This window comes from Heliconius melpomene, chromosome 19 (assembly GCF_056956725.1).
Source record: "Heliconius melpomene rosina isolate 202511_hmr_F chromosome 19, ASM5695672v1, whole genome shotgun sequence".
Lineage (NCBI taxonomy): Eukaryota > Metazoa > Arthropoda > Insecta > Lepidoptera > Nymphalidae > Heliconius > Heliconius melpomene.
Window position 1 is genome coordinate 4905820 of NC_140407.1, and position 14759 is coordinate 4920578.

At 35.0% G+C, this 14759-nt stretch overlaps 1 protein-coding gene across 3 annotated transcripts in view; it reads right to left on the minus strand.

Annotated features, from left to right (window-relative positions):
* The window catches only part of LOC146528444 (uncharacterized), a 188636-nt gene that overhangs the window by 120585 nt on the left and 53292 nt on the right, over positions 1-14759 (minus strand). For 2 of the 3 annotated variants that reach the window (XM_085203553.1, XM_085203551.1), the window contains exon 2: positions 9771-9882. In XM_085203553.1, coding sequence (XP_085059679.1) covers positions 9771-9864 — 94 coding nt within the window. In that variant the 5' untranslated portion in view covers positions 9865-9882. Of the gene's footprint in view, positions 1-4263; positions 4489-9770; positions 9883-14759 lie in introns of those variants that run through there. The other variant, XM_085203556.1, reaches the window with a different exon arrangement.

The window sequence follows — 14759 nt, forward strand, 5'->3', positions numbered from 1 at the left end:
TCTGACTCAGTGGTAAATAGAAGTAAAGGTTCTATGGGATACGAGTTCTTTTCGTGCTTATCGTAGTAGGATAAGAAGTTATTAGTAAAAGGGAAAGAGAGAGAGAGAGAGAGAGATTCTTTTGTTCTAAATTAATATAAAATAGATAATGGAATGATATTTGTATACTTATATCCACCGCTGTGGTAGAATAAGAGCGGCGTTGTGTTACGCCACTCAAGGAGCAATATCTCGAAAATTGGGTAGTAAGTGTGCTGTCTTCACTTTGCCCACGCTTAAAAATATAACTTAGCAGACTATCTCGTAATGGATGTAAATAGCCCTACGCTGCTGTCTTACTAGAGCAGAGAAATGTATGAATTTAGATATAATCGTATTACCCAAGCGGAAATTGAATTCAAACCCAGATCGCTCACAACCATTCACTATTCTACCGCACCATGATGGGTCTTAAACAAAACATTGAAAGCTATAAAAATATTTATTAAACACTTATATAATTTCAATCTTTCTCGCGCCCTGTATAGTAAAACAGTGGACAAAAAGCTTAGTGTTACAGCACTCCGTTCTCTATTTTTCGACTAAATATATACCGCACTTAATCTAACCAGAGGGAAAAAACTAAAATAACTATAATATTATCATTATTTTTAGGGATAAGACTAGAACCTGCAACCGTCGCGTTTAAAATCAGATCCTATCCCACTACGCCTAAATGGCCTCCATACAAAACATAGAAAGCTATACAAATATTCTTTACACAAAATTTCATCTGCTTCATTATTTTCATTTTAGGGTGTCACTGACAAGGCGTCACGGTTCAGTGGTCACGTGGGTCGTCTGTGAGTGACGTCTTCGAGTCCCGGATTTATTGACACGTAAGGTATGGAATATAAAAAAATGCTTTAGGAAAATATATTTTGTCATGTCGTTATTGACAAAAAAAACCATCGCGTATAGACAGGAGTGTTTTAATACTACGTTCTCTCTGCTTACCTCATAAAGTACTTTTAAATTATAAATCACCTTCACGCTGTATCCCGCACACAGCAGGGTAGGCAGAAGACACTCCGTTCCCTATTTTCCGCCAAATTCTATAGGTATTGCGTGTTGAGTGGCGGAACTTAACGCCGCGTTTTGCCTAAGAGAAGTTATATAAACGCCAATCATAATTCAATAACAAAACACTGTTGAGGCCATTGTAGCGCAATACCACAGCGTCTGATACATCTATAAACCCGACGGTTTGGGGAATTAATTATTTTCATTTCCTCGTTCTATTGACAAATCAAAGCGCGGTTTTAAGTTCCGCCACTAAACAAACAATGTCTCGAAAATGTCTTAACACTAGATTCCCTCTTCCCACTCTCTAAAGCTCTCTTAGTACCTACTGCCCTACATTCTCCAAGGAATCTACATACTAAATGCTAACCTATGATAGGTTCTGCGAATTTTCCTTTCCTCTGTGCGTTGTCTGTGAAGCAGTTACTAAGTGACAGAAGAGATTTTTAAAAATTGATTGTTTTTTGTTCAGTGGCAGAACTTAACGCCGAGCTTTGCTTTCTTACTAGAGCAAGGAAATGAAAATAATTTTCTCCCTCGAGTGGGAATTGAATCCACAACCGTCATGTTCGCTGTAAAACTATATAACACTACTCCACTACGTCTCCTAAGATGGTATGAAGAGAATATATTTTGAAATTTCCACTTTTTTGTCCACGAAAATGACGTTTACGTACGTAATTTAACTGAAAAACGCCAAAATACACGACTTCTATAATAAATAAAATTTCTTTTACCGTAAAAAAACGTAAATTTTTACGACAATAATAAATATACGTATATACTCGTACATAGGTATATCGTACGACTTTTTTGGAGCTACATTTTTACAGTGAACGCAGATATTGCTAGCTGGTGCGTATTTTTATCGGTTTATTGTAATCTACGGAGTATCGGCCGTCAGTGGATTTTAGCCTTTTTCAGGTTAAGTGCCTTTTAAAAATAAAAATAAATGCGAAAGCTTAATAGTTGGTCGTAGTTGTGTTAAATATATTGTAGTTTTTTCAAACTTTGCTATTTTTTGGGAAAAATATTTGTTTTTGGTATACCTATAGCGGCTGTAGTAAAGCTTAGCAGTTTTACAAATCTATAGCCTGATTGTCCGTTTTAAACGATTTTTCCAATTTTGCAACGAAACCCTCTTGATGAAGCGGGACAGCATCAGAATGGTTGTATCTTAGATCTCTACTACGGGTAATTATTATATTAAATTTATTTTTATTTTCTCGCTTAGATTTTTTTAAATTTATTTTGTGTAGGAAAGATAAGGTTACCGCAGCACACGGGCCACGTAACTGTAAGTGATCACAGTCACCGACGACCCCGTGTAACACCAGTGGAGCTACAGATGCGTTGCCGGCCTTTAGGGTAGAGGTAGACGCGCTTTTTGAAGGTACCCACGTCGTATAGACCTGGAAACACTGCCTCAGGTAGTCTAGATATTCCACATTTGTGTGGCACGTGAATGGAAGTCCTACACAACCGCATAATAGTGGAGTGCTTCCTAGCCAGATCTTGGGGATGGTATTTAAGCTCGTGACGAAATGTACGGTAACAAAATTTTGCGACGGGTACCAGATCCAACAGTTCCCCTGAAGACTACCCATGAAAAAGGCGGTAAAGCCACATAACGACGAAACGATGCAACGCAAAGCCAGTGCCAGCATAGTGACTAGTTTCACACAGTGATAGACACACAGTGGTAAACAAAGTGCGGCGTTGAGGTCCGCCACTCAACACGTAATGTCTCTAAATATGGACGGAGAGTGGGAAACGAAGTGAATTTCGCATAGGAAAGAACGAGAGAGATTCTCCGATGTACATTTTTTAAGCTGATATTTTCTATGCCTTTTGAAACGGTTGCAATATAAGCAAATCATAATTTTATAATGTCAAGAAATTGAAACAAGGATCAACCTAAAGATAGTTTTGAATTTTTTGATCACTATTGCTTAACTGTGGAATATTATTTTTTTATTAATAACCAATTAAAAAAAATATATGTACCATGTATGCCCTTTCATTACGTAACTCAACGCCGCCTTTTACCGAATTAGAATAGTAAAAAGAAAATATGGGTTTGGGGATGGAAAAGTTTTTACATATTAAATTTAAAGTTAATTTTAATTAAGGTTAATTTTACTTGAACTTAGATACAATATAATATTTTGCTAATATACAGAGTATAGTGAGTAGATTTTCTATAGGTAAGTAAATTATAGCATATATTGCAGGATGTAAGCCTGAAACCTTATACACCAATTAATTACAGGAAATCTTACGCGTTCAGGATTTAATACTTGTATAAAATATTGTTTTCGTATCCTTCTGTATAAATGGATATGTATTAAATTTTTAATTTTAAATAAACAGTAAGTTTCATTTATTGAGATTAAACGTCCGTTTTAGTTTGAAAAAAATAACTTATAATACAAAAATAAGATTAGATATTTATAAATATGTAAATCAAATAAGCTACACACAAAAAGCTTAACAAAAATTGACAGCTTGCCTAACAATATTAGACTAACCAAATTAAGAGACAAACTCGTGGACAATGAATGAGGCGACGAGAAAATCGTTACATTTTTTTCTCAGCTTAGGTATAGCAAGCTTATAGTTTCCTACTTTCCGCTGAATTTTCGAAGTATTGCGTGTTGAGTGGCGAAACTGAACGCCGCGCTTTTGTCTTGTATCTACCAGAGCGAAGAAATGAAAATAATCATAAATAATAATTCATTCTCCCGAGTAGAAATCGAACCCCTAACCGTCGCGTTACGTTCACACGCTTGCCCCGGTGCCCCGACGGCCTCGTTACGTTTAAATTTGAAATACAACCAAGTACACAATATAAAACAGTTGCACACGCTTATCGCATAGAGCACAAACCTCATACGACGCCTTAGAAGCTCTAAGAACTTAAATGCACTTACGAAAAAACTAGAGCAAATTCCTTTTATAGAAGCCGCCATGACACTTTTTTTGTCGCCGACCTAAGATGGCGCGTCTAAAACAAAAGAAGTATCGACCCCACCCACTCGCACGCAAAAAATCGGCAAAAAAAAAGGAAAATTCCAGCAAAATCCTAATATAACAGATTTCCAAAAAAGGGGGGGTAAAAATAAAATGGCATAGGATCGGTACGCGGGATATATAGTCCCGCAGCGGGCATGCAAAGTCGTATAACAGTAGCACAGTTACCGAGAAAGGCATCAGGCGTCCACTTGTTGCTTTTGCCAACTCTCGCCTCCACGCTGGTAAACTTCGGCTATTCACCCCCACTTGGTCCAATTATCCGCACTTTGCGATCCCGGGAACGGAATTTAAATTCCTTTAAGCTTTATTTAACTTTTAATCTAACTTAATTATCTAATTCAGCGATTTTTTTCAAGCACAATCACTACGCGAAGCCTTATAGCATAACTTACGGAACTTTTAAAGGAACTGCAATTATATTATTTTTATTTTATTAGAACAAACGTCAAATTTCGCGTTTTTAATTAGTTTTTATACTGTATTTATACGTTTATTAGACGTACAATCGATATAACACCTATTACAATCAACTCTCACAGCACTTCACCGTCTTAGAACTCGCAAGACACTTGGGCCGCACTTACAAGAAACTCGACATATGTGTTATTATCAAATATATAATTTCCGCGATTTTGGTACCGAAATTTATATGGAATTTTAATTTTTTTCACATAGATTTCAGTAGTGGTATATTAGTCGGAGGTTTTAGAATTTAGCTTGTGATTGCGGAGCGTAGAAGTTGCATTAGTGCACGCCGGGGTTGCAACAGGTTGTTTGGCGAAGGCACGGAACGACGCATGCGCCCTACGCGGCCGATGCAGCGCGCCACAGTGGCACTAAACGTGATTGTATTTAACTTTATATTTACATGTTATTGTTTAAATTTGTGGGATTTAAGAGAAATTAATATTTTGAGAAATTAAATTCTATTTAGTTAGGATCGCTTGTGTGTATGTTTGTGTACTATAATGATATTTCAACTCACAAAGTTAAATCTAACTGTAATTCAAAATAAATTATGTATTTTTAAAGTCTTTTATAAAACGGCAACCAATATTGTCCTAAATAATTTCTACCTAAATGCTATACAATATTAACACAAAATTCTATTTCATACAATAAGGGCTGCTCTGGCAGACAGAACGCAGCGTTGAGTTCCGCCGCTTAAAAAATTAAAACTACGAGTCTTGACACTAGATTCCCTCTATATACGAAAAAAATATAATATAAAAAAAAAACTACTCAAAACGTAACCAAAACAACAGAGTGACACAACACTAGCCTATCCATTCAAAGAAAAAAACAATAGATATTGAAGAAACAGTATAAACAAAACGCGACTATTGTAGAACGAACCTTGCATTGCTCTTGCCCTCCATAGTCGAATGTAGAATTAGATAGAGCCTTTATCTCTGAATACCCATAGTAGCTGATACTGATACTATTTTACTTGTAGAATAGTGTTATATAAGTATAATTGTTGTTAGTTTTTTTGCTTTTAGTGAGAAAAAGAGAAATAAGTGATGCATTTATTTCTTCTCCGTTTCCCGTTTTCATAGACGTTGCGTATATTTTATTTATTAACACCGCATTTTGCTTTGTTAAAATAGGGAAAATATATTTTTTTCCTTGTTAGAAAGAGCGAAGAAAAAAAATAAAAATTTTAAATGTGTCATTCCCCCGAGTGGGGGTCGAACCTACAACCGTCGCTAACAGTGACGTGCTTGTGCTGCTGCGCCACATCTGCCTTAAATATTATGTAGAATTCAGAAATCTGATTCCCTACTTGTCAGTTAGGTTGTAGCGACATTATTTGGATGTAAACGAAAGTTATTTATATCTGGGATCAATATATTATTACTTTGTTTCTACTAGGTACATTTCTTGAAAGGACCTCAAAACGCAAAGTAGATACGTAAGTATTTTCAGGAGTCATGTGTGCGATGGTTGTGGTTTCACTTCCCACTGGGGGGAGAAATCCATCCATCCATTCTTCCATCCATCAGCCTTTCAACGTCCACTGCTGGACATAGGCCTCCCCTAATTCTCGCCACTCCACCCGGTCCTGCGCCCTTTGAATCCAGTGGATTCTTACTGTCTTCTTAAGGGAGTAATGAAAATATTTAATTCCTACGAGTGGGAATCGAACTAACGACCGTTCCGTGTACATTAACTTGGACGTTGCGCCACAACGGCCTCGTACAACACAAATATAATTACTAAATACATGAAGTAATAGACATCCGAACTCTAAATGGCCTTTATCGAGTTATCTGTCGTCCTTTCGGACATCCGTATTGGATTAGTGCTGGGTCCTTGTAACATTTACTGTTAGTATTTTATAAATATAGACCATATATATGTTTGTGGTGGTTGCGGGTTCGATTTTATTGATGTTAACTTTTAAAACTGTTTTAGGTAGAATATATTAATGTATAAGTTAGTAGTTTCAAATATCTCTACTTAGGCAAATTATATTTAAAAGTAAACTTAAAAAGCCAACTTATTACGCCGAATTCTTATATCTGTCAAAAAATGCTAGTTTCTCTCTGCCTATACTACTGCAGGTAGGATACACTGAGAAGCTTAAAAAACAAAAATAATATTAAATATAAACATTATTCCAAAAAAAATTGAACCCACAACCATTGCAAATCGACCATTACAAATTTATAAAATACCATCATGCTTTATGGAGAGACGAGTGAAGATATAATAGAATGATAGTCTACATAGAGCTTTATATAATAAAAAAAGCCGTAGTGGCGCAGTGGCACAAGCGTGTAAACACGTCGGTCGTGCGTTCGATTTCTACTCGGGGGAATAAAATATTCAGTATTTTAATTTTTTCGCCCTTAGTTGTAAGACAAGGCGCGGATTTGAATTTCGCCACTCAACACAATATCTCGATAATTCGGCGGAAAGTGGACAATGGAGTATGTCAAAGATAGGATACCTCTGCGTAGCCTGCTATGCTAAAACTTTGAATGAAAGTCCGTTAGTGGAGAAAATGTGAATCAACGCGAGCGAACCTGTTTGCGAAATTTCGGTGAATAAGATAACTTTTGTTGAATTATTAACTTTTGTATGTTATATTAACATTTATAAGTAGCTTTATAGTGAGTTCAGATTTAAGAATTTTAATATTTTATTCACTTAGAGAAAATGAAAACTAAGAAAAAAAACTATACTTAGATATGTTTTATTTCTTATTACATGTTATGTGGCGAAACCTAATGCCGCAATGCAATTAGTTTTGTTATAAAGCGAGTAAATGGACATATGGAGGAATGAATCCTACGAGTGGAAATTCAACCCACAACTGTCGATTTACACAAAAAAAATGTTATTTACATCTTTATATATAGGTATTCTGTGCTCGCCATTAAGCACGATACAAAATAAAAAATGGGAAAAAAAAGAAATAGCAAAAAATCTGTACAGGTAGTTACAGTAAAAAAAGACAAAAAAATTAAAACGTCACCTCTATAGAACCTCGTAGTCAAATTTGAAGATCTTATAGAGAACGGTAAACTGCGAAAGTAATGAATATTTATATCCGCCCAACAAGTATTAAAAGCTGCAAGGACAATTTTACAAATTTTTAGGGTTTCGTACATAAAAAGAATTAAACAAAATCCTCAGAGGATTAACTACATTGTTTTCAAAAATCTTTATTGACAAAAATCGGAAAATTATACAATTACACTTTTTTTTTACTATAATATATTTGTAATTTAATTTCATACCAAATGAGTCCATACGGCAATTCAGAATTATACTTGTTAAATAAAAAAAAGCAAAAAAAAACACAAATGTTTCTCAATTTTATTCGTCACGTTATCTTATTTAATTAGGGACTTCCTGCTGATCTACAATTATGTTTTTGACAGTAAGAACTCAAATTTAAATTATAGAAAAAAACATTACAACATTAAATTTGTAGTTCATTTCAAACAAAACGAGTGCATCCGCAAACTTAAGTCTGTTTACTTTCATAGTTTGTACTTCCCGTAGACCTACAATTTTGAAATTGATACGGAATCCTTGGTGTGCGAATCCGATTCGTATTTAACCGGTTTTTTATACATTTTTAACGAAACTATTGCCCTTATTCACAATAGACGAAGGATTTGGGCTCAGCATCAGTAGCGTGGAGCCGTACAAAACGAAATCAATCTCAAACAAAGTTGAAGCTCTCAAAAACGTTTAGTGGCAACTTTGCGTTATAACCCTTTCCTTCATAATATGATTCGTAAGGTATACACACGTAATGGGCGGTAGCGGATTGATAGTGATGGATTAAAATGTATAACAGTGGATTACTATATTCCTTATTAGTTTAGAGATGGAATGAATTTTATTTTTTATCCCGCACATAGCATAGTAGGCAGAGGGAACCTAGTGTTAAGATGAAGGGGAAGATGAAAGAAGAGGGGCGTTCCATTAAGGCACTTCAGTTTTCCACGTTCATCTGAATTATGAAGGCATTGCGTGTTGACTGTCAGCACTCAACGCCACTCATTGCCTCGTTACTAGAGGAAGGAAATGAAAATATTAAATACTACATTCTCCCAAATAGGAGTCGAGCCCACAATCATCCCATTTACAGTTGCACGCTTGCAGCAGTGCTTGCTTGAGTGTAAACACACACAACGGCCAAGAACATTCCTTATTACATGTGAATTACAAAGAGTAATTAGGAATTACAACTGTGTGATTAAACAGGTCCACTCAAACAAGTAAAACTAATATATTAAATTTATATGCATGTTTATGATATTTATACACATATTGATATAAAATAAATAATTCAAAAATGGGCGGAAAATGGAGAACACTCCCTTCCGTGTTAGCACAAGTTCGTACTCTATCCTGCTTACTACAGTATACAGCATCAAGTTAAACAAAGAAAAGCAATATTAACACCGATAATCAAATCCGCCTCCGCCAATCACCATGAACACGTATCCTAAAACTCCCGTGCAAACAGAACAAACAAAATTTCATGCAAGTAGAGTATGGAGTATGATATTAACTCGTCCGACGTCAGGTTTAATTTGAAAATTTCGAGACCAAATACATGCCTAGGAAAGTTCTAAGCGTAATAAGCTTTTTTTAAGTTTGCTGTATGTACGATTTTTTTAAGTTACCTATGTTTACCAATTAGCTATATGTACAAAAGACGAGGTGTAGGCTGAGCAACGGCTCAGTTTATATGTCTGTCTTGTCGCATTGGTAGTAGGTTCATTTTCCTCTCTGAAGATTGTTTATTGAGTGCTGCAGTGGGACAACGTCTGACTGTAAATATGATGGTCGTAGGATCTATTTTCATTTGAGAGTAATTAATTATTTTCATTTCTTCAACTTAGGAGACATATTGCTGCATTGGATTCGCCAGCCAACACGCGGTAATGCTAAAACAACCCTGATTACCTTACAAACTGCGAAAATTAATTCGTAAATAAAAAAAATATAGAAAGAGTTAGTCACATGTAAAAACAAATTTTAAAATTATTTTTAGACGTCACCAAAATATTTAATATATTTTAATAGATACTTAAAAAAATACTCTTTGTAACTTTAATTAAATATTTTGATAAAATAAAAAAGAATTATAACTCAATCTAAGCACCAAAAATGAAAAAGAAAAATAGAAAATAATCACTAACCTAATATGTAAACCATGTTTTTAGTCCAACGCTGTAACTCCTTGCGTATAGCGCGTCGTTCCTGCTGACAGCGCGCGAACGAGCACTCCGCCATGGCACACGTGCGGCAACCCTGAGGATTATAAAAATATAGTAAAACATTGTTCTGAAATACCTTGTGTGTGGGTTCGATTCCCACTCAACGAAATTGAAAATGACGAAAGAAAAACGCTTTTTACTAGAAACCTTTTTTACCAATTTAAACAAGGTAGACTTTGATTGACTTTCAAAAACAGCATTGACTACACTGGAGGAAGGTCACGTATAAAGCGTGAGGATTACTGTGTATGATGGCCTCACTAAGACAAAAAGCTTAGTCAACAGACAGACAGAGGGAAACTAATGTTAAGACACTACGGTCTCCTCTATTCTCTTCAATTTCGAGACATCGCGCATTGAGTGGCGGATTACACCGTCAACAGATATCTTTTGTACGGGCCAAACAGCAAGTATTTTAGGATGCATTAGAATACTGTCAAATACTTTCTTTCATACATTTTTAATAAGACATTTATATTACATATTTATGTACATGGAATTATGATCTAGTTTGGAAAGCGTGTCGTATCCAGGGAATCAGATTAGTTAGGTTTGACCTGATAACTCAAACTCGATATTCTCTTATTTACCATTTTTAGGTTTATTTTGAACAATTTTGGTAAAACGGTTGAAATTTATGTATAATTCCAATAGATGGTTGGCAGCTTTGTAGGAAATTTGGATTTTTACGTAACTTTCTTCTTATCTTTCTTCATTTATAATTTCACGTTGTAACTCGCATAGAGCAGGCCAGACAATGAGTGTTATGACGCTTCGTTTACCACTTACCGCTCAAAATCGAGATATGAGAAAAATATTATTAGAAAACGTATAAAAAATTGAACGTAACGGGATTCAAACCCGCACTTGGACGCTTATACGGGTTTGGATTGTTCCCAAAAGAAGCGATCACTGTTCAATGATTTTTAGTCTCAAAAAACAAACTTCTAAACTTATATAATTAGTTATATAGCCAACCGGAGAACCTACTATTATTTAATCATACGTCACAAAAAAGAAACATAAATAAGTATAACAAACATAGCATTATTTATTACAAAAAATACATCAACATAATACAAGTATTACTTAGAGATCCGTTAGGCGATCCAATTACTATCGTATCGGCGCCGGTGAATGACCCCTGACGGAATTCCTCAAAAACCTCCTCATCAAGGAACACCCTGTATCCCCGAACCACCCGATTTTAACCCCCGAATTCTTATAGGTACGCTTTGAACGGGAGAGTCGGTAAGGCAAGTAGATTTTAGTTTATTATAAGAAATATGGAATTTAACTTTTTTATATCGTTGGACAATGAATCTAGTTAATATAATTAAAATTTAATGTATTTGCTTTATACTACCTTCTTTTTTGAATTAAATTAAATTTAGCTATAAATATAAAAATAACAGGATTTACATCAGTGTATCTTGGAATAACAGTCTAAAAACATTAACCAATTAATACTACTACATCAAAATTTTTATGTTCTCTTCTTTTATTATAACGTTCCGAATGTCTGTCCGTATGGAAAACACAGGAAGAACCTACACACGGATTCGCCTGCCTAAAATTATTGTTATTTTATAGCTAAGATATACATTTTTGTAATATAAATTATAATCTATGTGTTAATCTGATGTATTAGCTATATAACTGTAAAGTTTCATCTAAATCCGTTCAGTAGTTTTTGCGTGAAACTGGAACAAACATCCTCACAAACTTTTATATTTATAATATTAGTAGGATAGGATTTCGATGAACGCTTAGTAAATTTCAATACTGAACGCGGCGTTACTTCGAACTCCAGACGAGGGAGGCAGGGGGTATCGCGAAACTATTCTTATTTTAAAATCTCTCCACGGAATATGCCACGAAGAAGGGTCTTATTTTAAAAATATCACGCCCGACCGAAATTTTCTTTTTAAAACCTAAGGGGGTGGGTGGCTCCCGAAAACCACCCCTCGGTAGCGGCCAGTGATAATTTTCTTATTTTATTCAAGACGCCATTACGCCCGAGTGGGTAGGATATAAAATTATGTGAGGGTTGCAATCGATACGTAAATTGTGTAATTGCTTTTTCATTCGTTTGTGTGGAACTTTGATTTTCAGTTCAGGATTATGTGGGTAGTTACTTACTTACTTAGAAATAAACGTAGCTTAGTCTATATATGTAGTTTTATAATAGTTTGGTAACTCATGAGAAATTACTAACAAAATCCAAAATTGAATAATAAACGTAATTAACTTTAAAATTTAAATTAATCTTTCATCTCAGTGCCATTTACTTCGAATTGAAAGCTTAAGCCTTAAAAAAAACCGTTAAACTCTAGACAAAGGCCACTCCAGACGTTAAAATAACCGAAACGAGCGACAAACAAAACTTGGGAATGGCCGAAAATAATATGAAATTTCACCGAAAATCTTTTTTAAAAATATTCTTCCCAGTGATATTCTTGTTTCAGGACGGTCGTCCATCAAAGGAAGCGATTATATGCAGATTTGAATTATAGCTTTAATATCACTTTGAATTCGTTCGAGATACGTATTGCGTGTTTGATTTTGAATTTGAAATTGCTTTAGGTGTTTACTGAAAGCACAGTTAAAAATCTATGGGTAGTGACTTCGATGCCTACGTGAGTTATCAATATCAATTCATTAGGATGTGAAATTTTGGGCTGCGCATATGTACTGCATCAGCAAAATAAAATGTAAATGAATTTGTATTTTATTTAAAAAAGGAATAGAGAAATTAATATAAAGTCTTGGGGATAATTTCATTCAACTCTACATTGACAGCCAGTCGTTTATTATTATTATTAAGTGTGTGGTTGTAAACGCGACAGTTTGTGGGTTCGATACCCACTCGAGGAAATAAAATATTTAATATTTTCATTTCTACGCTCTGGTGTCGAAGCAAATCGCAGGGTTGAGTTCCCCCACCAGAATTCGGTGGAAAATGGGAAACGGAAATTTGTTAATGGGAACAGAGTATATTGACACTACGTCTCTTCTGCCTATCTTGCTAAGATTGCAGATACAATTTTAACTAAACAAGACAAAACATCAATACTACAAAGAAAACGTTCCGAAACCACAACCAAAAAAAAAACTAATTCTAGCTTCACATTTAATATGTAGCGGTAGAACATACTGTATAAGCAAGCGGCGTTCCGATTTTGCTATTAAGATTGTGTGTGCCTTTACAAAGACTGTCTTCGCCACGTTCACTTTTGAAAATACTTACTTACGAAATAATTACTTTTTTAAGAATATATTTTTTACTTGCATACAAACATGGAAATATTTTAGTAGCTAGTAATCTTTGAATATGTAGACTACAAAGTGTGGTCATCCTGTATACGAGCTTTAGGTTGTTTTTATCTTTTTGTATGGAATAAAGAGGTAATATGATACCCCCGTTTTTTAAGACGTTGCAAGTTTAAATTATGTTGTTTCATATATAATAAGCTATCGTGGTTTATTATATGTAAAATAACATATAGTAAATTTGCAGTACGTATACGTGATGGTAGTAGGTTCGCTCTTCAATATGGGGATGAATCATTATCAGTGTAGTGGCGACCCTAAGCGTTACGTTCGTCATTCATACGCAATATCCCTTCTTGAAATCTCGAACTTGGCCTGAAAAAAGGGGAACGGAGTGTCTTGACACTTGTGTTTCGTGTTTCAAGGTTGCTTGCTTAAATGACACAGTGTAAAACTGTCAACGACTATCATTTCACAAGACAAAAGACGGCGTAGAATACCGCCATTCAACAGGCAATGTTTCGAAAATTACTCTGTACATCTACAATGCGGGATACGGCGTGAACCTATTTTTATCCCTTATTTTTATTTGAACTGAAGACCATCACCATAAATAAAAGTAAAAATGTATTCTGCATACAATTATACCGAAATTAAAATGATGTATAGTAGCTTACATTGTAAGTATTTCCGTTTATTTGAAAATAGACTCTAAATAGTCTGTATAAAGATAGATTTTCTCTTGGTTGTAATTTACAGGTTTAATCTTATTTGTGTCACTGGATCATTGTAACTTTGTTGTAATACACTTTATTTTGACGCTTGCTAAAAATTTTGAGTTATAAGAGTTATTTATAGACATAATTATATATAAGAACGTCATAGTGCAGTGGTACAGGGTCTGGCTGTAATTACGACGGTTATGGGTTCGATTAAGAGGAATGAATTATTTTCATTTCCTCGCTGTGGTTGAGTACCGCTACTTAATACGTAACATATCGAAAATTGAGTGAAAATGAAGGACCGGAGTGTCTTAACATAATGTTCTCTTTGCCTGTCTTGCTATTTGCAGAAACATTCCTTGAAGTCGAAATCGAACTTAAAATCATCGCGTATACAATCAAACACCCAACTGAACAATGACGTCACTATTTAAATATTCCTTTTCTATGCATATATAGAGTAAAACCAATACTGGAAACCGCAGCAAAAACAGAATAAAAATTAGAAAGAATCTAATACACATAGGGGGTGGAAACTCCCCCCAGCTAATAATATATTCATAATTCCGATTCCTATACATGTTAATTTCCTTTTTTTTAGCCTAATTTCTTCTGCATCCTGCATGTAGGGTAGGCAGACGGCGCTTAGTGTGGCCGCACTCAACACTGTGCTTTGTTATTAGAGCGAGGGAATAAAAATATAAAATAATAATTTTTCCTGAATAGGAATAGATCTCACGATTGCCGCGTATACAATCACTCGCTGTGCCACTGTGCCATGACAGCCTTAATTTTTTTTACTAAAAAACCTTTAATATTGCCGCCAATTTCAATTGCTGTCAAATTTAGGTTCTCCCTAACTCCCTAGATCAATTTGCGATAACTCGTTCCCCTCCCCTCTCCTTAAGACGCCTCC